The sequence below is a fragment of the Polyodon spathula genome, chromosome 43 (assembly GCF_017654505.1).
Source record: "Polyodon spathula isolate WHYD16114869_AA chromosome 43, ASM1765450v1, whole genome shotgun sequence".
NCBI classification, from domain to species: domain Eukaryota; kingdom Metazoa; phylum Chordata; class Actinopteri; order Acipenseriformes; family Polyodontidae; genus Polyodon; species Polyodon spathula.
The window spans coordinates 1,204,103-1,229,370 of NC_054576.1; the positions used below are offsets into that span (position 1 = coordinate 1,204,103).

At 40.1% G+C, this 25,268-nt stretch overlaps 1 protein-coding gene across 1 annotated transcript in view; it reads right to left on the bottom strand.

Annotated features, from left to right (window-relative positions):
- Positions 1–1,404: 1,404 nt before the first annotated feature.
- Positions 1,405–25,268, bottom strand: part of arhgef3l (Rho guanine nucleotide exchange factor (GEF) 3, like) — a 29,243-nt gene continuing 5,379 nt past the window's right edge. The window contains exons 3-13 of the mRNA XM_041236989.1: positions 20,694–20,756; positions 12,404–12,451; positions 11,965–12,072; positions 11,469–11,633; positions 9,674–9,736; positions 8,684–8,780; positions 7,495–7,571; positions 6,102–6,359; positions 5,477–5,647; positions 4,636–4,825; positions 1,405–3,568 (exon numbers count right to left, since the gene is read on the bottom strand). Coding sequence (XP_041092923.1) covers positions 3,318–3,568; positions 4,636–4,825; positions 5,477–5,647; positions 6,102–6,359; positions 7,495–7,571; positions 8,684–8,780; positions 9,674–9,736; positions 11,469–11,633; positions 11,965–12,072; positions 12,404–12,451; positions 20,694–20,756 — 1,491 coding nt within the window. The 3' untranslated portion in view covers positions 1,405–3,317. The remainder of the gene's footprint in view (positions 3,569–4,635; positions 4,826–5,476; positions 5,648–6,101; positions 6,360–7,494; positions 7,572–8,683; positions 8,781–9,673; positions 9,737–11,468; positions 11,634–11,964; positions 12,073–12,403; positions 12,452–20,693; positions 20,757–25,268) is intronic.

Here is a 25,268-nt window from a genome sequence, read left to right on the forward strand (position 1 = left end):
GTGTATGCAAGCTCTAGGGTGTCGTGCTGTATTTACTGCAGTATCTTCTTCCACAGAGTACAGTCAACAGCATGCTTGTCTTGTGAATTCTACAGCCTGTTAAGGCAGATACACACCAGATGCGATGTGGCAAGGGAAGCTGCAGCTAAGCGACAAAATGAATAGAACCTATACTTTTTGACTTTGAACCTATACTTGACTTTTATTTCACAGCAGAGGCCACAGGGCAACACTGGAGTGGCGCAAAATAAATACAATTGAATCATATTTTTTTTTTGCAATTTGTCGTGGGAATTGACCAATCAGAGAACAGCTTCAACGCATGTGATCCTGCAGAGTAAAAATAAAAAATAAAAAAACACCTTGGTGTAGATCATGACAAAGACCGTCGCGATTATAAAGATACAGATTTGAAAGTTAACATATAGGAGTTCATTTCAAAGGCACAGGATAAGCCAGGTATATATGATTTCTTGTCATACCGTCAGAGACCAATATGTACTAGTCTTGATCATAGTTTTGTCAATTTAGTTTTTGTAAGTTTTATTGATCTGGCAGTTTTCAAACCTGTCACATCTGTATCGCTTCTGGTGTGTATGGTCACGTCGCTGTGAAAGCATCTGATGAAAAATCTAAAGTAGTAATGTAAAAACACCGAAATCAGATGTGAAGTGGCTTTAAGCCTTCGAATGGCATTCCGGGCTTAAAAGCAGCCCCTTCCCTGCGAGCAAAGCAGAATTGCAAAAAAAAAAGCATTGCTTTATAACTTGCACAAATTAATCAATGAATCGCTTGTTGATCAGCATGGGTTTTATTTAGCAATTTAATTAAATATTCCTTGCCCTGTCGCCCTGTTTGGGACCGCATCTGTATGTTATGTTACAGCAAAGGTAGTGGAGGTCTTCTTTTGTGAATAAGAGCTTGTTTTCTCTTTCTTGCTTTTGGTTAATAAGCCCATCATCTTAAACAGATATACTGAATGCTTTTAAACAGGCAGGTGACAGTTACATTGATAAGATTTTTTAATCAAATATGTGCCTCTAAACTATTAGGCTTTATGCCCATTCCATAATTCCCAATGATCTTGCAAAAGGATTGGTCTCCTGACAAAATATCCTTTTTTGTAGGGTCTAATGTTTTTCCTCGGAAAAAAAAAAAAAAAAAAAAAAAAAATTGTTTGTGGCGGACATTTTGTTTTCAGTTGTTCAATAGAAATCTTTAGTAAAGCATGATGTAACATGTCTGTATATTAACCCTGAGGAATTTAAGATTGGCTGACATTGCAGCACAAATTTGTGAAACAAATCACCCTTTTATCTTTCAAAATCAGAAAGTTTTAGTTTTTCATTAACAAGAGTGTTCTTTTCGTCGACAAGACCACTTTATCTTCATGACGACAAGTACTGTGGCGAAAAAAGAATGTGGACAACCACCGCCAAGTCCTCGGGAGAGGTTTGCCCAAGAGAGACAGCACTTCCCTGGGCAGCAGTGTGAGGTACCTTCCTTACATTTTAATTACTCATATCTCAGCCCCTGTTCAAGTTAGAAAGGCGAGAGTCCCCTAATTTTATTCCTCTGCTCGCTCCCTCGCTCGCTCTCTCTCTCTCTCTCTATATATATATATATATATATATATGTTACCATTGCATTAGTTATGTTCATACCTATAAACATGAGTGATATTTTTCATATTAGACTGTCTTCAGTGTGCAGTGTCTGCCTGGGCCACATTAGGTCAACAGATGTCTATCAGTAATTAAAACAAGCATTATAAAGTGGACAAAAGGTTACTCTCAAAACAAAGATATGAACAATACGAAAAAGGCAGCTTCACACCAGCGACTGAAGAATTTAAACAAACATTTTTAAAAAGAGCAAGAAAATGAAAATCCAGCAAGAAACACTGTGACGTAACCCTCAGAATCACCAGCTACCTGAAAAAGACCTGTACACCTTTCAAATTTAATCTCAGTAAAAAAATTTAAAAAAAAAGCGAGGACGACTTTTCCAAGTTCTCTCCAAAGCATAGCAGAGTAACTTGTCCAGACGTAACTATGAATGCAGCATTTGCTATAGCAGTGGGTCGCAGTCTACACACAAAAGAAACTCTCAGCCAAGCAAAAACCTTTAAAGGTGGTAAGAAACATAGAATATATCAAATAATATGGGTCACAATATATTACCACAAAATAATGTCTCTCTAGTTTGGAGCTGGCAAGGCACTTGTTATGGTTCAAAACCAGCTTGAGTTGTATTGTTGTGTGGTAATATTTTCTGACCCATATATTATACTCTGTCTATAAAAATAAAAACACCAGACTCCATGCATTTCATTAATGGGGCTTCCCCTTCCACGAGGGTGTTTTGGACAATGATTAATCTGACCTAAATTACATTCTGAATCAGTAAAAGAAAAAGAAAACATTGGTTCATTTCAAATTATATAATTTGCCATTTGAATTAAGAACCCATCAAGGAATGGCGTGCACCGTGCAAACAATTTTAAACTCTATAAACAAGACCGTCTTGTGCTGATAACTGCGCAGACGGAGAGGACTCTAGTCTTGTGTTGATCACTGAGGTCGGGAAACAGCCAAGACCTTAAATCCAATCTTATATTCAGATTTTATTTTGTGGTTGTGCAGTGACTGTCCCATTCTGCAGGTTTTAATGTCTGACGTGTGAAATGAGGGTCACTTGTGTTATCTGTGTTGCCCTTGTGGGATATTGAACCCAGGCTAATGGTCTTCAGCAGCTGGGCTTGTGACTGTGACCCTTCCTGAGTTTATTTGTTATAAAATAAGTTTCATTAATGTATTAAACAGAAACACCACAAGAATTGACAATAACACGAAGAACAGATTGCTAAGAGAATAACACATTGTTAAAAATAGTTTCCATTCTACCGTTACTAGAACTTTTTTCTCTGTAAGTTGCCCTTGTGATAATGCCCCATAGAGTTCTGTTGCTCAACAGTTGTCATAAACTTTCTTGGAGCTTGTTTTGATCTTACCTGGAGAATTCTAATTACCATGACTTAGCATACTTTCATTCCACCCCAGTCCCGTGGAAAAGGAATACATTGTAGTATATCTGAAATATGTTTCCATAAGAGATTGGATAGGGATTTTTTTGGGGGTGCTGTCGTTGTTGTATGTTTTAGCTCTCCCCAGGTGTCCTGGTGGGATAGAGAGTAGATGTTCACTGTTTAAATCTTGGTGTGGAAAATGTGTTGAGGTCTGGAGGTCAGCTCAATCGTACCTGAGGAAATACTGTTTCTTGTTTCTGCACACCTGACCGGTCTCATTCTATGAGAATTAGCTCATCTCCATGTCGACGCCCACCTTGTCATCACTGTCTATGCTGAGGTCGGCGATGTCTTCCAGGGAGCTGTCTGCTGACTGGTTGAGGAGGGATCGGTGGGAGGAGTTCAGCTGGTCCTTGAAGGAAATGATCGCCTGTCGTATGCAGGAGACCCACTGCTGCTTGTTGAACGAGTCACTGGCCTGTAGAGAATGAGCCTGGCCCTTCCAGCGCCCTCTGGAGCTCACACGGAAAAAGTTCTTAGCTTGAAAACAAAACAATAACAGTTAAGAATTGGGCAGATCACTAGATGAGTTCTATACTGACACCGTCTGATCTAGCCTGGGCTAGTAGGAACGCCTGTCCAGCAGGGGCCGCTGTCGCACAGTGAGGAGAAGCTTTCCTAACCTTGAACCTGTTATTTAATGGGATTGTAACTGCAACAAAACCTTAATGTAATGAACTGACCGATCAACTCACCCCCCCCCCCCCCCCCCCAACTGTTAGCTGGAAGTTTGCAATCCCTCAATCATGCCTACACTGCAATCAGATTGCAGTTTTAAAAAGTTACTGAAATGGTAAGAACTGGGAAATGCAAACTTACTACACTTTCAATTGAAAGAAAACATTGAAATACTTTCTAAACATGACAGCGGTATTGTCCTCAGCAATGGGAATATGGTATTGGGAAACAATATTGGGATATAAAAAAAAAAGAAGGAAATTTGCAATGGAGACGAAAGACAGCAGAGCAGAAAAACACGTCCTGCACGCCAAGCTGCTGATAAAGATAAAAAAAGGCACCAGATTGAGGGTGTAGATAGGAGGTGTACGCATGTATTAAAAGCATTGAAAACTCATTTTCACAGTTACAGACACTTCAGACTGACGAACAGCCTCCATTCCCAAGGTTCTGCTGTAATTCGATAAGTTCACAAATCCTACCGGTGGAACACTTTTTCAGTTTTGAAAGAAGCACAGTTGTAGAAAACATGTAGTTGTATTTCTTAGCTTAGCTTGTACTAAACTAGCCGATTCCCCTGTTGACATATTTTCAGCCAAGAGACACTGCTGAGCCAAAATCAGCCAGGAAGTGCTTGTGTATCCTGAGAAACAGAAAGTTTAATCTAAAGTAGCAGATAGCATGTTTTCAAATGAACGTACGTGATTTTTATAACATGTGCTTCCTTCAAAACATTTGACCCCTTAGCTTATAACACCTTGTAAAGCACTTTGTGATGGTGATCCACTATGAAAGGCTCTATATAAAATAAAGATTGATTGATTGATTGATTGATTGACTGAGTGAGGTGGGATTGGGTGAGTCTATACCTCTGTCATTAGTGGAGGTGAAAGCCCCCCTGAAGGAGCCCCCCATCCCCACCTCCCCATCAGGCAGCTCCTCCAGCAGCAGGTCTGCGATGGGAATGGGCTGCCTGTAGACCTGGAACTGCAGCACCTCGCTGTGGTTGACCGGCCGGGTGAGCACCAGCACCAGCTCAAACAGGAACACATGCAGCTTCTGCAGAGCAAGCACAGAGAGAGGAGCCTGGGAACGAGGCCAAAACCAAGAGAGACTCCTGCTGCTGGAGGACACTGCTGGAGACAATTCAGCACAGTTTTACCGGCAGTGTATCAGTGTGGTACAATGCAGTGTATCGAGAGTGCAGTACTCACAGCCTCCTTCAGGTGGCAGTGTGGTACAGTGTAGTGTGTCAAGGGTGCAGTACACACAGCCTCCTCTAGGTGTCAGTGTGGTACAGTGTAGTTTATAGAGCAGGGGTCTCCAACCCTGGTACTGGAGAGCTACTGTGGCTGCTGGTTTTTGTTTCAACCAATCTATCATTTACTTAATTGAACCAATTATTGTCTTAATTAGTCAAGATTGTTCCAGATCTTTAGCCATTGGTGATGTAAAGACACCTATAAAACCTGCATGATAGGGGTTCTCCAGGACGAGGTTTGGCAACCCCTGGTATAGAGGGTGCAGTATTTGTTGATGATAATATTTATTCTGGCTCTGTCAGAGAATATTGATAGCAGCACAATATTCAACCATTCGGAATGCAACCCCCAGCAGTAGAGAATGTAAAAGCATTTCAAACAGCATTTCAGGTAATACTGAAGTTGTGTATTTCTGCTCTGAGGTGGTAGCAAGTGTAGAAGAGCCTACCTGTCCCTTGCTGTTCTTCAGCTCCCCGTGGCAGTGCAGCAGGCGGGAGCGCTGGATTTCGGGAAGCCTCTGATTGTCGTCCTGGAAGCAGAGACTACTCTGATAGTACTGGCTTTCAGCCTCCCCGGTCTTACTGTTCACCTGCCCAACAATCCTCTGAATCAGCTCCATCTGAGACACATAAGCAAGCCAGGAACATCACAACCTCACAACGTGACACAGCTGGGGATTAATTCAATAATGACATGTTTCCAAGGAACTGGTTTAGTGTAGTGTATTGAGGGTCCAGTACTCACAGCCTCCTCTAGGTGTCAGTGTGGTACAGTACTCACAGCCTCCTCTAGGTGTCAGTGTGGTGCAGTACTCACAGCCTCCTCTAGGTGTCAGTATGGTACAGTGCCGCCCCCAGGTGTCAGTGTGGTACAGTACTCGCGGCCTCCACTAGGTGTCAGTGTGGTACAGTCCCTCCTCTAGGTGTCAGTGTGTTTCAGTACTCACAGCCTCCTCTAGGTGTCAGTGTGGTACAGTGCCTCTTCCAGGTGTCAGTGTGGTGCAGTCCTCACAGCCTCATCTAGCTGTCAGTGTGGTACAGTGTAGTACAGTGTATCAAGGGTGCAGTACTCACAGCCTCCTCCAGGTGGGGCAGGTCCGGATGCTCACTGCTGGTGTGTCGGAGGATCTCTTTCAGCAGCAGGGGGTACTTGACGAGCCGGCTGCGAGGCAGGTCCAGGAAGTTCCACAGGTCCAGCTTGCGGCTGAAGGAAGATTCCTGGCAGAGCCTGAGGAACTCATCAACCCGGCGATCCTGCTTCTTGTGATCCAGCAGGGCCTTAGCTGCCACCAGGTTACAGCAATAAGTGATGTAGGAGTCCAAGCAGGGGAACTGTGCAGAGAGGGGGGGTTACAGCCAGCATCGCGGGGTAAGGATTTACACACAGTGGGGTCACAACACCCACAATGCTTATGACCACGACACCCACAATCCTTGCTGCCACGACACCCACAATTCTTACTGACACGACACCCACAATCCTTACTGACACAATGCATGATTACGTTACTTGAAGTAATGCTAACCATTATCTCCCCCAGTCAGTGTGTCTGGGTAGTGCAGTATACTGCATTGAGGCTGCAGTGTTGACAGTCTCCCATAATACTGGGTTCAGTTCTGGACCCCACAACACAAAAAGGACAATTCAACCTTGGAGAGAGGCAAGGGCAACCAGACTAACCCATGTGTTAACTATTTACTGCCCTGGCTATGTTCTCAGTGTTAAATATATTGGGCACTGGGCAGCTAACAAAATAGTTGTATACATTTTCTCTGTCAACTCACATGCATCAAAGTCTCAAATGTGCAATTTTGAAAGAAACAAAATGTTATTGTGAACTTGTATTTAATTTTAAAACATTTTGGTCTGACGCTAGCTTAAAGAAATCCCCGAGTGCTTTTAGTCTTGCACTACCCGGATGGTCAAACTGTGCCCACCTGTCCATTGGATTCTAACCAATCAGCTGCTTCCCCCATTGACTGCTTTCAGCCAATAGCATGACCAAGAAGACACTGCTGATGTGAAATGTTCAAGGAAGTAAAGCAGTAACAGATTTCCTTGAAGGCAGGCCTAGCAAACTGAGAACTTAGTGTAGTACCAAATAATCAGTTTTAAAATTAAATCCATGTTTGCTGTAACACACCTTTCATTAAAAACTACACCTTTGAGACCTGTGTAGCTAATGGAGGTGAAAAAGGGGAAGATGTATGGAAATGTTGGCTATAATTACTTTAAAAGAATGAGCTAATCTGAGGGAATCTGTTTAGCTGAGAATATAAAACAATTAGGGAGGCTGAGATTTAAGAAATCTTAAAAGAAAGCGACTAACCCCAGCCTATCACACAAACCAGGACACAACATTTGCTTGAACTCAAGTGTGTTGTGCTGCGGTTCTTTTAATGGTTCTGGTACAGGGTTCTTCAGAGGAACAGACTGGGCTTACAGAGGGGTTTATGCAAAGCTCACCCATTCCATCAGCGTCGGCCCAACTTCATGCACTGTGCCTTCGGAACCCCGCAGGGTCTGTAGCCTGTTCCACAAGTCTGCAAGCAGAGGAAACCACAGCCTGAGCAAGACCTAATAACCTGCTGTAGCTTCTTTTCACCGTGTTTTATTTCTTGTGTTTCTTATTCCATTTCTTATTTATATTCTGTATATTCAAACCAGATAAGTGTTCAGGAGCTGCTCGTCAGTTTTATCTGCCTGCCACAGACATGTACTGAAGGCTGGTTCGAAAAAGTGTCTTTATATTAGGTATCATCACCATTAGAAAAGTTTATTACAGTAAATTTGCCCAGCATGTTTGCAGTTTTGCCATGATTCTGTAGTCGAGAGACAGCTATGTGTCTTACACTGATGTCAGTGTTATTGACTTATCATCACCCCTCAGAATTCAACTGCAACTCAAAACAATCCAATCCACTGCTTACCTCAACCAACAGGATTCTCTTCAACAACCTTTTCCCTCAATGACACTGACAATGGACTGTATATAAAGGTTGGTCATGAATAGAAAACACTTGAAACTGTTATATACCACATATTTCTGCCTCTTTGAGTTGCTATAGACCACATAGAGACTTCCACTGCCCTACAACCCTAAAATACAAATTGTCAGCTATCAGTATTTTTTATTATTATTTTATTTATTGACAATTGATTTTTTCTCCCATTTTGAAATATCCGATTGTATTTTAGGCTCTGCTCACTGTTACCACCCCCCTCGGGAGCGGAGAAGGCAAACACACTCTGTCCTCCGAAGCGTGTGCCGTCAGCAGACCACTTCTTTTCACTTTGCAGGCCCACCATGCAGCCGCCTCAGCTACAGAGTCGGAGGACCACCCAGCTTACAGGCTAGCTGGCAGGCACCCGGCCGTCTTACAGAGGTCGCTGGTGCACGGTGAGGCAGGGACACCCTGGCTGACCTATGCCCCTCCCCTCCGCCCGCCCAGGCGACTCCCTGCCAATGTGCGCCGCCACTTGGGAATTCTCAGCCACGATCGGCAGTGGAATAGCCTGGACTCGAATCTGGCGACCTCCAGGCTACAGGACTACCAGATGCACAACTTGGAAGTCCCCCCAACTACTAGTTTTATTTTGATTTATGTAAGGCATGTCAAGGTATCTCATCGCTGGTACATTGAAATACCCCCACCTTCGTGTATCGGGATCAGAGAGTCCAGAGTCCCAAATATCTGCATCAATTCATTCTCTGTCATGATGTCCAGTTTCAGCATTGGTTCATAATAGGCCTGTTAGAGAGAGAAACAAAACTGGACTTAACTAAAAATAACACAGTACACTAAAAACACAGTACACCAAAAACACAGTACACTAAAAACACAGTACACTAGACACAGTACACTAAAAACAAAGTATACTAAAAACACAGTACACTAAAAACTCTGGACAGTTTTGCATTCCTGTTTAGGATATGCACACTCTCCAAGTACGTTTACTATAATATTTTCAGAATATGTGTGTATGTATTTTTTTTAAATATATTTCTCAAATCCCATTTTTAGAATGTACCATTATATTCTCTGACCGCACCACAACAGTTCAGGAGAACCAAAGGTCAGTGGAACACCTTTCACATAGGAGCAGCACAGACCAGCATGGTGAGGAGAATCCCCAGCAAAGACCATCATCTTCACAATCCACCCCCCTTCACACCACGCGGTCGTGCCTTTACCACTGGAGACCTCTGGGAGCCCTGCACTCCCTTGAATATGATTCACCTGTCATTCTTGTGCACTTCCATTCACTATTTAGCTGTCAATTGTTCAACTTTGAAAGATTTCGTTTAAAAATATACGGTAGTACACTAGATTCCTTTCACCTCAGTAGCCCTGCATCTTACTGGCCACAAAATATGTCAGTCATTAAGTGAAGCAGCTGGTTGGTTATTAACAGAAAAGAAGGTCCAGAATGGGTGGGGACAATTTCCCTCTCCAGGTTACAATGAAAAAACAAGACTATCTGAAAACAAGGCCTGCAAACTGGTAAGCTGGTGTAGTACCAGGTTATAAAAGCATAGACTTTTTTTTTTTTTTCTGAGACCTTTAAGGTGAATGGTTGGAAAGTACATGGAATTATTTTGCTGCTTATACAAGTTGCTGTGACATGAACAAAACAAGCAAACCTTCTTGGCTAAACTGAGATCATCGACCAGCTGCTGCTCCCCCTGAGTGAGTTCAAATATGACCTGAAAAGAATGAGGGAGAAAGAAAGAGAATAAAGGTAAAAGTGCAGGGGGGGGGGGGCGCGGGAGGGCTTTGTTAAACCAGTATTCCAGTAACATCCATCACCCACCACGGTGGTACATTTAAAATTAGAGCCACCAGTATGAAAAAGTTGATAGAAAGTAGAGAGTGTAGGAGACACTTCTTACAGAGAGTGTGGCAAAGCTATGGTATTGGTTACCTAGTCATGTAGTTGAGGCACAATCACCTGGATCGATCTATTATTAGGAACCGAAGGAGTTTAGATGGGGAGAATGGCTTTTCAGAATATCGTGACTGCTATAGACAGCTGTGGTTGCTGCTTAATGTGGCCTATAGGGGGTGCTGTTTCCCATTATTCTGCTATACCTTATAGTTGCTTTTCAAAATAGCATAAAATGAAACTAAATGCAACATATAAAACTAAATGCAAATATAAAACAAAAATAAAATGAAAAATCATTAAAAAGCAATTTGAAATTGGGAGGTTTATGCTATAAATACTTTAAATAAATACATGCAATCATAGTTCTCGAGACTCTGCCGTTAGCATGGACACGGTCTGAAGGGAAACGGAAACCCTGACTCGCTCTTGCGCAGATGCATAAGTTGGAGCGAGGCGTTTGGTAATTTCTAAAATGCCTGCAAAGAATTTGAGCATGAGGGGATTTGTGCAGCTGAAGGTGACAAAATAATGATGTGCAGATTTTGCAACTGTCGGCTAGAATGGGGGTCAAAAGATATCAGTGTTAAGCATTAGCTGTTTACTCCTTTTGGGGAAAATATGTCTTGTATTTTGTATTAGTATGCTAATTTGTTGTTTTATTTCAAGTGGTGTAAACTTTGCACTGGAGCAAATGCTGTTTTGGGTCTGAATGAATTTGAATGCATGAATATGCTTTGCTTTGTGTTTAAATACTGAGAAGCTTGTGTAGTGGAGCCCTGCTTCAATGCACGGATTGAAATACCATTCCTGTCGGATTTAGATTGCTGTATGAGAGCCCCACAGTAGTAGGGCAGTGTTAATATATGTTATTTTTTATCAAAAGCGGATAACAACAAAAAAAAATATGTATTTAGTTAAAACATGATGCATATGATACTGTTATTGATATACATATATTTAAGTTGTTTTATTAATGTGTATCTGTAATAAAACGAAATAAAATGAAATTTGTGAAATAAAACTATTTATGAAAAATAAAACGAAAAATGATGAGAAATAAAAATTTCACAGGGCCCTACTCACAGTACTCCAGAAGGCCCTGCACATTGCCTTTGCTGTAACCCACGCGGTCTGTGTTGCAGCTCACTGTTTAGCAACATAATCCTGATTGTTTTGATATTTTTATTCATCGCAGATAAACTAGGAAATTCATTTTTTTCAAGTTTTATAAAGGAACTTTCACCAGAATAAAGACAGTTTTCTTTCTAGCAGTGTGTCCAGATCGTGCCCCCTTCTGATTGAAATGCATGTTTGCAGAGAACCAGCGTTGCTGCAGGAGAGAGCGTGAACTGAATACAACCCTTAAGAGACCCGCTTTCTACTGGTGAATGCTCCTGAGTAAATATTAACAATTCCCTATCTGATTTATACCCATGACTCGTGATTTCAGAGTCAGCAACATGTTTAGAAATATAATACTGTGATACAGATGAGGTGGGAAAGCCCAGGGCATATGTTTCTCATAACGCTGTAATCCATGCTCTCCGTACCTCCTGTCGCTTGATCTCCTTGGCGGAGAGCTCTTCGCTTATGCTTTGGACCGTGTCGCTCCACAGAAGGCTGTTTCTGCTCTTCGTTGAGGACGTGTTCTTCCCTCTTGGACGCAGTGGGGCTGCAGGGAACGGACGAGCCTCTGTCTTGAAACTTATTGACCTCTAAGAGAGAAAGAAGAGTGAAGTCAAGCAACTCACAATGGCTTTATTTGTCATCTTTCCCTCACCTATGAAACATATTGCAGTATTTCAAAGCACTAAAAATATATGTAATGTATTGCATTACTTTTTCAAAATACTGTTATTTAGTGCAATATATTTCTGTATATATTCCCATATATTTCAGCATCCTTTGAAAATATCCTAATTTTCAGTATGTAAAATATATTTTAGAATTTAATTGAAATATATTGCAATGTATACTTAAATACTGTTATGTGGGTGAAGAGGTTCTGGAACGCTGTAAGGTGTAGGTAGAAGTGTGAATGGTTACTGAAATAGACTGGCCAATCCGCTTCAGTGAGTTCGATTTGACAGGGCCCATGAGACTCGCCAGGCCCGTTCCCTTGGAAACCGGTTTAACCCTCTTGTTGCTGGGCTCCTGCATCCAAACAAAACAGAAAGCATTAGTTAATTGAGTTCAGTTCAGTCTTCATGCCTCAAGCTTGCCTTGGACTGAAGGGAGCACCCTTTCTCTTATGGGATGAAGGTGCAATTCAAACTCCATAATACTTGAATTTTGTGCTTTTGCAAAGGAAGGAGACACTTCTTCATACAGAGAAGGCATGGAATGGGTTACCTAGTCATTTTGTTGGGGCAGAATCACTTAGATCCCTTAAGACCCAACTTGACAACGTTTTGAGATTAATCAGCTGACAGGAACTGGACAAGCTTACATGAGCAAATGGTTCATGTAGGACAGACGGACTCACCTCTGCATCTTTTCCTGTTCCAGAATCGGCAATGGCTTCATCCACCTGCTGAGAGAAGAAAAGAGCTTGCAGTAGAACCTGATCTGCACACTGACATCGATGCTCACCCCTCTATCTCTAATACCCCACAGTTACACCTGATCACACTGGCATCAATGCTCCCCTCTCTATCTCTAATACCCCACAGTTACACCTGATCACACTGGCATCGATGCTCATCTCTCTATCTCTAATACCCCACAGTTACACCTGATCACACTAACATCGATGCTCCCCTCTCTATCTCTAATACCCCACAGTTACACTTGATCTGCACCAAGAATTTGTCAAAGAATTGTGCTTGTGCAAAGGAAAGAGACACTTCTTTATACAGAGAATGGTGAAGGTATGGAATGGGTTATCTAGTCATCTTGTTGGAGCAGAATCACTTGGATCCTTTAAGACCGAACTTGACAATGTTTTGAGATCAATCAGCTGCTAGGAACTAGACAAGCTTTTTCTTTGTCACACAGCAGATGTTTGCCTTATTGAGGCACTGCCTGTTACACTGCGTTTTGGAAGCTGGCAGACGGTTTATTCTGCTTCAGGTAAATGATTGAACACACACTGCATAGAGCTGAACGATTTCTTTAAAATGTCTTTACACCATCTGCATCAAAGATCAGAAATGTTTTTCCTAAAGATTACTCTGTCCAGTACAAGAATGGGAAAATTATCAAGTTTGAATATGACCACTTTGTTTTTTATTCTGCTTCGATAAATATTATGTTTAATTGTGAAATATGTTGCTATTTTTGGACTGTGAAATGCCACAAAATAAATCATTTGTTACTGTGAAAAAAAAAAAAACAGCCCTAATTATTATTATATCTACAGCTACCAAGTAATAGCATTTTTCTGATTAACATGTACATTTATTATCTATATATATATATATATATATATATATATATATATATATATATATATATATATATATATATATATATATATATATATATATATATATATATATATATATATCTATATATATATATATATATATATATATACACACACACACACACATACTTTTTTAAAATGTACATATATACACTGAGTGTACAAAACATTAGGAACACTTTCCTAATATTGAGTTGCACCCCCTTTTGCCCTCACAACAGCCTCAATTCGTCGGGACATGGACTCTACAAGGTACTGAAAGCGTTCCACAGGGGTGCTGGCCCATGTTGATTCCATTGCTTCCCACAGTTGTGTCAAGTTGGCTGGTAGTGGAACTCTGCCATACCCCATTCGTGTCAAGGTACAACGAGTTGTGCATTCTTTTATGGGTCTTTCGGCACCAATGTTGTACTGGACTGTCAGTTGACTAACTGTAGCCCGTCTGTTGCTCTGCACAATTTGTGTCAGCCTCCTTTGGCCTCTTTCATCAATGAACCATTTTCGACCACAGGCCTGCCGTTGGCTGGATGTCCTTTGGGTGGTGGACCATCCTTGATACACACAGGAAACTGTTGAGCGTGATAAACCCAGCAGCATTGCAGTTCTGGACACACAAACCGGTGCGCCTGGCACCTACTACCATACCCGGTTCAAAGGCACTTAGATCTTTTATCTTGCCCATTTACCCTCTGAATAGCACACATACACAATCCATGTCGCAATTGTGTCAAGGCTTAAAAATCCTTCTTTAACCTGTCTCCCCTTCATCTACACTGATTGAAGTGGATTTAACAGGTTACATCAATAAGGGATCATAGCTTTCACCTGGATTCACCTCATCAGTCTATTCAATGGAAAGAGCAGGTGTTCCTAACGTTTTGTACACTCAGTGTATATATACAGTATTATATATATATATAGTATATATATATATATATATATATATATATATATATTATATATTATATATCTATATATAGATCCATATATATATATATATATTATAAAGAAACGCAACTCACACGGTTCGTTGTCACTGTGTTTAAGCAGCGCTTGCATGCAATTTTTTATATTTACACAAAACACCAAATAAACAAAACAAACACCTAGCTCTTTTTCGAGCACTAACTGAACACACAGGAACCTAACTATAATACAGGACAGCTAGGCTGTTTACTTGTTTTTCACACTGATAAAACCAAACACACAAAGGTTTTCACACAGTACCTTTTGACGGCTGCACACACTCACAACCAGGCTTTTTACACTATAGCCCTGAACAGACTGGCTGCTCTCTTTAAATACCTTGCATCTGGCTCTAATTTACAAAACACACCAGGTGCAGGGGATAACTAAACTTAAAAAATTAACACATATATACATTCTCACATGTTTTTAGGCAGGAAAGGATTTGAACCCCCTCCCTGCCGTATTACTATTACCATAAAAAAATAAAGCTTTAGATTTTTAAAATGTTAATACACTGCACTTATGCCTCCTTTCAAATATACAGTGCACTCCATTTATAAGAATCACTGATACAACTGCATATAGTGATCAAAACCACTGGGACAAAATCATTCCTATACTAACCAATATAAAATACTTTGCTTGAAAGAATCAACAATCCGCTTATAAGATTTGGGGCAAACTGACTACATGTAATACGGTACTTGTGCAATGACATGTACAGCCAATAAAAGCTGTTTTTTAATTTGAATTTGATCACATCTCTCGTGATTAAGCACGTAAGCAGCGTATAGTGCAATGATGCAAGAAACACTGCATTGTTTGTAATCAAACAGTAACTCTGCCACTGCATTGTGCAGGCATGTTTTTTGAGTTCTCTGTTAGTGAAAATGTGTTTCAATAAAGTGAATACACATTCATTGAATACGTAGTGAGGACAGTAGTGTTATTATGTGATATGCATGTAGAGGGAGTGGGATTGCAGCACGGTGAGGAGGAGGGGGAGGAGGAGGAGCAAGAGGAGGAGTAAGGGGACTGGGATTGCAGAGCTTTGCATCTCTGCTTCTTGAAAAACTGTGAGATTTGCATCGCAATAGAAAATAAGTAAGCCACAGACGCTTAAATGTAGTGGTAGTCCTGACAGTAAAATATTGTACTGTAATGACATTTTAATTCAAAGGCCATTACATGTAACACCTCAGGGCAGTTAAACTAGGCACCCTCACGAGACGATCGCTTCTCAAGTATACTGAAGTAAAATAGGATTCTGCAGCCTTGAGTAAACATAATCGCGCTCATATAACAAGCTGCTTACCCACGAGGACTTGTTTTGATGTGTTGTCCTCAGTGATTGAGCACCATTGACATATGTAAATTGCTGATGGGTGGAGGCACTTTTGTTAATTGTAATGTGTTGTGGCCGAGGACAATGTAAATTTTCAGTCTGGAGTCTTGATTTACAGTTTAAAATCGGTGTTGGTTTTTTTTTCTTACAGTATGTGGGGAAACAATCACTAATAAAACAAACAAACAACATAAACCTAGCTTTCAGCTGGAGCACTAACTAAACTATACTTTGTGTGGTCCCTGAACATACATGCAGGAACTCCTGACATCTAGTGGTCAACCCATTACAATGCAGGGAACAAAGCTTTCATTTTCAAACTAACATACTGATTCTGCAGCACTTCACCACAATAATCATACTGGTCCGCTTTTAAGAATCACTGCATACAAGAATCAAATGATCCGGGATGTGGGTGTTCACTATAATAGGTTTTGGCATTTTTCTGTATCAAAATAATGACAAAATGGCAAATTTGAATTGAACATCAATATAGTGCTGTTATGAAGATTCCTTCACATTCATCAGCATTTGAACAGAAAGTAAACAAACGGGTCATGTGAAGCTACCAACGATGGTAACGCATTGAGGACACATAGAGAAGACTGTGCAAAAGGCAAAATAAAACACAGTACAAAAACTACAAATAAAAGTTGCCACACATGGCGAGCGCTAGCCTTATAAACGAGGCACCCCGCTCCAGGAACCTGCTCAGAGGACCGGAACAGCCAATCACTTGCTGCCTTTCCTCTCAACCAAACCTAGCAGACAACGACTCTCAGTCAAGCACCCGTCTGTATACAATCATTTGATCAACATTCTCCAAAAAGCACACAAAACAAACCCATTTCCACATATAAATTACACCAACACTAATTTCCCCCTGTGCTGGGCAATTGCCCTGCTACAGGTATGTTTAAAGAAAACAGTAAAGAGATTAAAAATGGAAAGAATGTACACTTACAGGCTGAATACAGTAATTACAAGTCTCTTGAAAAAACTATCCAGTGTAGATTGCTCCTCACGCCTGTTGCCTGGTTGCAGTTTGTGTGAAGATGACAGACAGGCAACGATTGCATTCATCATGCATGATTCGTACTACAATAGCTCATCTTGGAATTAACATTATCTTTGAATTAGTCAACCATGGTGTTTGTTTTCAGTGAGAGATTAATACACTTGACACTGGAGAAAGTTCAGTGTCAGTCAGTACTGAGATCGTTGTATCCGGGTCGATCCTGTACATGATCGTTCTAATAGGGCTAATCTGCATTGAAAAAAACTGTTGTTGATGTTGGTATCGTTAAAAGCTGGTGTTCGTTATAAGAAGGGTTTGTTATAGTGAAGTTAGCCTGCATATATCTTCCCTTGGGTCAATAATTTTCCACTATAGCCTTCGTCTCTAGTCCACATTTACTGACAGTGATGTGAACCAATCACCTGACAGACGGAGACTATTGCCCGGTGATGTAAATCTATTTTTGTTCCTATAATGAGGTTTTAACCAATCAGAGGCCAGAATTTACAAGCACCGACTGGCATGTCATCAGCCTGTAACAGACAGAAGACACTGCTAAGTGATCCAGGAAGTGCAAGTACAAATAAATAATATAGTAATAAGGCATAGAAACTGAGAGCTTCCTTTTAAATACCACCAGCGATTGCATTTTAATACAAAACATGTTTCTTTTAAAACTGCACAATTGAGACCTATGTAGCGAATGGAAGTGAAAAACAGGTCATTATTTTGTTAGCATTTAAAAATGTTTGGCATTCATCTGTATGATCTTTTGTCTGAAAGCTTCAGTTCTGCCCTTTTCAATGGAAATCCCCTCCAGTTTTGTTGTGCTTGAATTTCATTTGTTCTGATGTGCTTTGCTGCTTGTTCACAGCGTCCCTCATGAAGCCTCACAGGTACAGAGCTTCCTGTGTCAGCATCGCTCATACTGCTTCATTCGCTTCCATATTTGGCTGCAATGTGACAGGAAATGGCAGGGTGGCTGCATTCTGCGGTTTCATAGTTTCAAAGTAATTTCGAGAGCCGGTGACTTTTCACAGACGCTTTGTTTTCTATCTCAAGTCAGCTAGACAGATCCATCACCCAGAGATATAAGAGATCCATCACCCAGTGATATAAGACTGTGAGTTAAAACTCATTTCAGCATTGAAAGACTTAAATAAAACATTTGTCCCTGAATCAACAATGCCTCTTTTCAAAATTCACTCATGATACACCTAGACCAGTAGTTCCAAACCTGTGGTCCATGAGTAAACTCAAGGTGGTCCTCCAACAACTCCCAAAATGTGGTTATGCAGTTCTTGCAAAAACCTATTTCCATACAATTACACCTTGTGATACTACTAAGCAATACAACACAAAGCTTTAACCATGTCATATATAATTAAGATAAGATAAGCATGCAGTCTACATTTTTCCCTTTTATCTGTTTTCTTTCATTACGGATGTGTTGATAAATTAATATCATTCATTCATTCTTTAATTAATTACATCTCTTTTGGATGCGATACCAAGCATCACCTACAAAGCTGCCATTAACTGAGATGGCTTTCTAATATGAAACAAATACTAACTAAATGACACATGTGTCTTGTCTAGATTACTGACTGGTTTTTTTTGTTAAGCCAGCATTATTAAATAAATAAATAAATAAAATCTACATCTAGCCTTCACGTAGATCTGTGCATCTTCTACTGCTCATGGTCACTGTTCCGGGGGGTGGGGGGTGGGGGGGCATTATTTGTCAGGAGGTTTTGTCAAACCAAACTCTTAAACCTTCAAAATTGAGATGCCACTTATCTACAAAGCATGTAGAATGTGAAAAAAAAAACAATTTATAACAAAAAAAAACTGAACTTTGCCATCAGCAACTTTCAATGCGTAAAATGACAACATTCCTTGCTGACCTAGTAGCGAAGATTCAAGCCCAGAAATCTCATTAAAGGGTGTGTAAGAACCTTGTTATTTTATTGTGTTACATGTTCCCATGTGTTGCTACAACTGTTTACGTAAGGTGTGTGTATTGTTTTATTTATTTATTGATTGATTTTTACATTTTGACCACTTTGTTTTAACTTTTACATGGCCTCAATTCCCATGTACCTGCATAGACCTCTCAGAACTACATTTCCCATCAACCTCCTACTCGCTGGTAAATCCATCTCAGTTACATATGTGAGATTGATGAGAGAGGATGATGGGAAATGTAGTTCGGAGAGATCCATGCAGGTACATGGAAAGTCATCTTGAGGCAGGGAATGCAATTTAAAAGTTTTAAAAAAGTGGTCAAAATGTAAAAAAAATAAATAATTAAGACAATACACACACCTTACGTAAACAGTTGTAGCAACACATGGGAACATGTAACTCAATCAAATCAAAAGATCCTTATGTATGTTAGGTACCTTATATAAAGACTTTACTTCCTACATGTACTTTTACATATGCACATAAAAATGAGTTTCAAAATGCTGATGTGAAAAAAATGTGTGGCAAGTGGTCCTTTAGAAAAATCCAAACACCAAGGTGGTCCCTACAGTGAAAAAGCCTGGGATCCCCTAACCCTAGACCAATTACACTGACGGCAGCTACTCCCCACAACAGAAAGTCAACGGACATCCTGGATCCCCAACCGCTGTACAACGTGGGCGAGTTTCTGGCCCCTGGAGGACAAAGGTCAGCCCTGCAGGTGTCTGCTTAAGATCATCAGGCACCTGGCCAGTAGGCACAGTGTGGTGAGGAGAAACAGTCATGCAGGTTTTGCTTCACTAGCCCTCGGAGCTTCAGAGCCAATGTGACGCTCCCTCTGGAATACCCAGAGAAGACTAGCAACTTCACACAGCTGGAACTTGCACTACCCTGACTGCATTATCCCCTGCACACTCCGCGGCCGTGTCTTTATCAGAGGGGACCCTCGGGACCCCTGAACCCCCATGACTGCATGACTCACCCTGCACACCCCGCGGCCGTGTCTTTATCAGAGGGGACCCTCGGGACTCCTGAACCCCCATGACTGCATGACTCACCCTGCACACCACGTGGCAGTGTCTTTACCAGAGGAGATACTCAGGACCCCTGAACCCCCATGACTGCATGAATCCCCCTGCATATCACACATTTGTACAATTACTAAAGGAGCCATTCAGGAAGCACAAAGGCGATCATTGATATCTGTGTAATATCCGGTTGCAGACTGGATTGTTAGATTGCAGACTACAGATGGAACTAGCTGCAGCCACAGTTTACAGATGGTGCAGGAGCATAATGTAGCATAAGACCAAAGGTCTACTGTGTATCGGTAAAACATCTGTGTCAAGGGAATTTTATACTTCGACTTAGAAAAACAATTGTTCAGGCTACATCATTTTTTCTTTGTATTTGAAGACCTTTCCCACCTCCCGGCTTCTTCTTGGTTGTCCAGGTTACTAATGGTTATTGATGTTTAAGCAAAAGAACTTGCAGTCAGGTTCCTTTCACGTGACTTAGGATGACAGAGTGAGTGTTCGCCATGGTAACAGCTACATTCAAGAAGCCTTCCTGAAAAATGAAAAGAACTTCTCTTCGCCGTGGAAACTCTTCAGCGAGCAACGCTGACTGCGAAAGGGAGTTCAGCATACCTGTCAACATCGTGCTTTCAAAATAAGGGAGCTTTTGTCAACTAAACTCTTAGGGCCCTGAATTGAAGTGAATGCCTACACAAGACAAAGGCATGCAACTGTTCCACTGTTTTTTTGCGATTGAATCAACTTTCACAGACAATATAAACGAACCAAGTCCACTTGCAAACTACATTGTGAACACAAACAAAATCGAGCCTGAAAAACAATGTGAAAAGAACCCCTCAAAAAAGACAGAGGGTGACTCAACAATAATACAGTACCAGTAGGAAATGAAATTACTTTCACCTCTGAATAAGACTTATGCTAAGTGTAGCTTCACTAGCACGTAGAATAAACCCAGCTTATGAATGACTGAGAATGGAGAAACTTCGAGTTGAATTTAGTACAGTTACAAACCTTGTTTTCTGGGAGCTGGACACTAGAGGCATTGCCAGCCACTGTCCCTTGCTTCCGCTTTTTCTGTGAATACAAAAAATCATTTAACAGATTCAATAATTATAAAAGGTGTAGGTGTGACAAATGTATTTTTTGAACACCCCCTTGCTTCTGTAGATTCGTTGTGCATATGCAAGCAAACTATTGTAATAGAAAAAATAGGCACATTAGTGATTCTCATTTGATTGATGTTTTCGACAATAGGCCACACATGCGGTTCATTTAAATAGTAAAAGTAAATGAATACATAGCCGCAATTGGTAAAATGCACAATTCCTTTTATATGTTGATTAAGATGCCTAATTAGAGCAGAAAGTGGTCTAATGTTTTTTACACACTGATTGCTGACCAAAAATTGAAATTCTCAATTTCATGCAGGCAGGTATATAAAAGATATAAATAACAAATATTGTGGTGTTCTAATACACGTGCACATTATGTAGGCAACTGGATCTTTGAGCTAATTTTATATATATATATATATATATATATATATATATATATATATATAGAGAGAGAGAGAGGAGAGAGAGAGAGAGAGAGAGAGAGAGGAGAGAGAGAGAGAGAGGAGAGAGGAGAGAGAGAGAGAGAGAGAGAGATCTCCAGTCTTTTTGCTCTGTGTATATTATTTTATGTTTTGTTATGGTTTGGCATTTAAACGGTTTAAAATTAAATAAAAAGGGGAAGGTATTCAGATGACTCCAGTAGGCCAACATTGATAAAATTAATTAATTAATTGATTAGAAAGACGTATGCACCCTACACAAGCATTGGTTTGACCCATGGTCCGCGCTGTATTAATATCTAGCAATACCTAACATTATCAGTGCTGTGAATGCAGAAGAACCCGCTTGTGGAGACTGACAAATTAATAAATAAATAAAACAAAATGAATTTCTGTTTAGGCTAGATCAGGGATTTTCAAGTTTGTTTATTTATTTATTTATTTATTTATTTTTTGAAGCGGTACCCGTTCCTCGTTTATTTCATATATAATTTTTCATAACAATCTGGGACTGACTGCTGAGACAGAAAATCAAACTGTAGGCACTCTTAAAACTTAATTACACGTCTTTGGATGCACAGAATTAAAAGGCAGTATTTATGAATCTTTGGAAACACTCATAGTTAATAAAATTAATAATACAAAATAGTTTGCACTGCAAATGTTTATCATGCTATTATTTACTTTCCACCCGGCCGTTTAAAATGTTTATACTATCAAAAAAACATTAACCTCAAGAAAAAACTATAATTAATTAACAATAATACACTCGTTTTAAAAAATTAAAGCCAGCATAAAAATGTTCCACAGGGACTACGTATAACTTTCTGTCGCTTTGCACTTTCTGTATTGCTTCGTTTTTCTTCTAACAGTAAAATAAATTTAACTCCTGATTAGTCTCATCACAGATGCATAGGAGACCAAATAACAAAATGAAAAATCAAAACACTCCTGCACACTGTATTTTGCCAAATCTCACTTTTTTTTTTTTTTTTTTTGATTATGCTTTAAAAGAAAACAGAAACTAAACATAATATCCAACCAGCTGCTACTGCTGTTAATAAAATGAAGCGGCGGTAATAAACTCGACAAAAATTGTCAAAGTGAGTATTGTGCCGACTATTATGTTTTCCTGAACATTTATACTTCTAGCTCAGAAACACTGCGCTTCACTGATACAAGTTGAAAACAGACCGAACTCCAGGTACAATCACCAGACGCCTGCTTCACATAGATACAGCTCTGGAAAAAATTAAGAGACCACTGCAAAATTATCAGTTTCTCTGGTTTTACTATTTATAGGTATGTTTTTGGGTAAAATGAACATTTTTGTTTTATTCTATAAACTACTGACAACATTTCTCCCAAATTCCAAATAAAAATATTGTCATTTAGAGCATTTATTTGCAGAAAATGACAACTGGTCAAAATAACAAAAAAGATGCAGTGTTGTCAGACCTCGAATAATGCAAAGAAAATAAGTTCAGATTCATTTTTAAACAACACAGTACTAATGTTTTAACTTAGGAAGAGTTCAGAAATCAATATTTGGTGGAATAACGCTGATTTTCAAGTACAGCTTTCATGCATCTTGGCATGCTCTCCACTAGTCTTTCACATTGATGTTGGGTGACTTTATGCCACTCCTGGCGCAAAAATTCAAGCAGCTCGGCTTTGTTTGATGGCTTGTGACCATCCATCTTCCTCTTGATCACATTCCAGAGGTATTCAATGCGGTTCAGGTCCGGAGATTGGGCTGGCCATGACAGGGTCTTGATCTGGTGGTCCTCCATCCACACCTTGATTGACCTGGCTGTGTGGCATGGAGCATTGTCCTGCTGAAAAAACCAATCCTCAGAGTTGGGGAACATTGTCAGAGCAGAAGGAAGCAAGTTTTCTTCCAGGACAACCTTGTACTTGGCTTGATTCATGTGCCCTTCACAAAGACAAATCTGCCCAATTCCAGCCTTGCTGAAGCACCCCCAGATGAGTCCAATTTTCGGCTTTGCCCAACACCTGGTCGTCTAATGGTTAGATGGACACCTGGAGAGGCCTACAAGCCACAGTGTCACACACCCACTGTGAAATGTGGTGGAGGATTGGTGATGATCTGGGAGTGCTTCATCAAGGCTGGAAATGGGCAGCTTTGGCATGAATCAAGCCAAGTACAAGGTTGTCCTGGAAGAAAACTTGCTTCCTTCTGCTCTGACAATGTTCCCCAACTCTGAGGATTGGTTTTTCTAGCAGGACAATGCTCCATGCCACACAGCCAGGTCAATCAAGGTGTGGATGGAGGACCACCAGATCAAGACCCTGTCATGGCCAGCCCAATCTCCAGACCTGAACCCCATTGAATACCTCTGGAATGTGATCAAGAGGAAGATAGATGGTCACAAGTCATCAAACAAAGCCGAGCTGCTTGAATTTTTGCTCCAGAAGTGGCATAAAGTCACCCAACATCAATGTGAAAGACTGGTGGAGAGCATGCCAAGACGCATGAAAGCTGTACTTGAAAATCAGGGTTATTCCACCAAATATTGATTTCTGAACTCTTCATAAGTTAAAACATTAGTATCGTGTTGTTTAAAAATGAATATGAACTTATTTGCTTTGCATTATTTGAGGTCTGACAACACTGCATCTTTTTTGTTATTTTGACCAGTTGTCATTTTCTGCAATTTTTATGCTCTAAAGACAATATTTTTATTTGGAATTTGGTAGAAATGTTGTCAGTCGTTTATAGAATAAAACAAAAATGTTCATTTTACCCAAACACATACCTATAAATAGTAAAACCAGAGAAACTGATAATTTTGCAGTGGTCTCTTAATTTTTTCCAGAGCTGTATCTATCAGAGCGGAAAGCCACTCAATCGAAACCGCGCATGCGTACAGGTAAGAAATGTGGACGTCAAAAAAAATCTGTTTGTTTTTTTGCTTTGTTTGTTTAAATCTGCGGTTCACTTTGAGATGCTAAAGAAAGATAAAATACAATGGTTTAGATAATATATAACACCGTTAAAAAAACAAAACAATTGAAGAGCATTATTTTCCCTTGCTTTCATTTTTATTTGTGCATTTCTGAGTCAGCCCCTATGACCTTTAGAAGTACCCCCAGCGGTTCACGTACCCCCAAAACCTCTGGGCTAGATATTTGTTAGCTTGGTTTGTTTTTATTCTCATTAAATTAAAATTATATTTCATTTTGGGGGGGGGGGGGGGGGGGGGGGGGGGGCCAGTTTTCACTTGGGGGGGGGGGGGTGGGTGGGGGGGGAGCGTTAAGTAAAGCACTTCATCTGAAGTAGACTACAATATTTGTTTTCATTAAAAATGTGTTTATTGAACACGGATGTTCATATTGAAGTTAGTTTCCAAGCTTGTTCACATACAAAATGCATAGCAAGTCCACAGTAGGTAGTTTTCGAGGTAGTGTAGGAATTTACTTGTATCGTTCAAGACATTTTTCAAAAGCTTATTTCAATTGTGTATAAAAAACGTGTGCAGGATTTGTAATACCAGTGCTGGTCCCCGCGTGTTTCAAATTTCTATCCATTTCTAACGCAACGTATTGTACTCACCAATAACTATTGCACACCCGTGATAAAAGAAAACAGATAAAGGGGAAAGTGCATACTGCATTATATATAATGTGGTTAACCCATTAAGGACTGAGCGTTTTTCAGTGGTATGGACCAGGTTTGTTTTGGCTGTAGTTGACTCTCTTCCTTTAAAGATTCACTAGAAATCTATTTTTTACAGTAACATCTTGTAATTGGTGACCTTTTTTTTCAGAACGCTCTGGGGGACATTATAAAGTACTTCTTTTTTAAACTATTAAAACTTTAATCTTTTTTAAATTAAGCAATAATATGCAATTATCAAATTTAAAAAAAAAAAATAGTTCATTCATTCCATTATCATCAGTGGATTACAATTAATTTGATAGTTAAAGTCGTTGTTTGCTACGATAACCAGCCTGCACTTAAAAATTGTAATTAAGTTTTCCAAACTGTGATGGGCTGTGTTGAATGT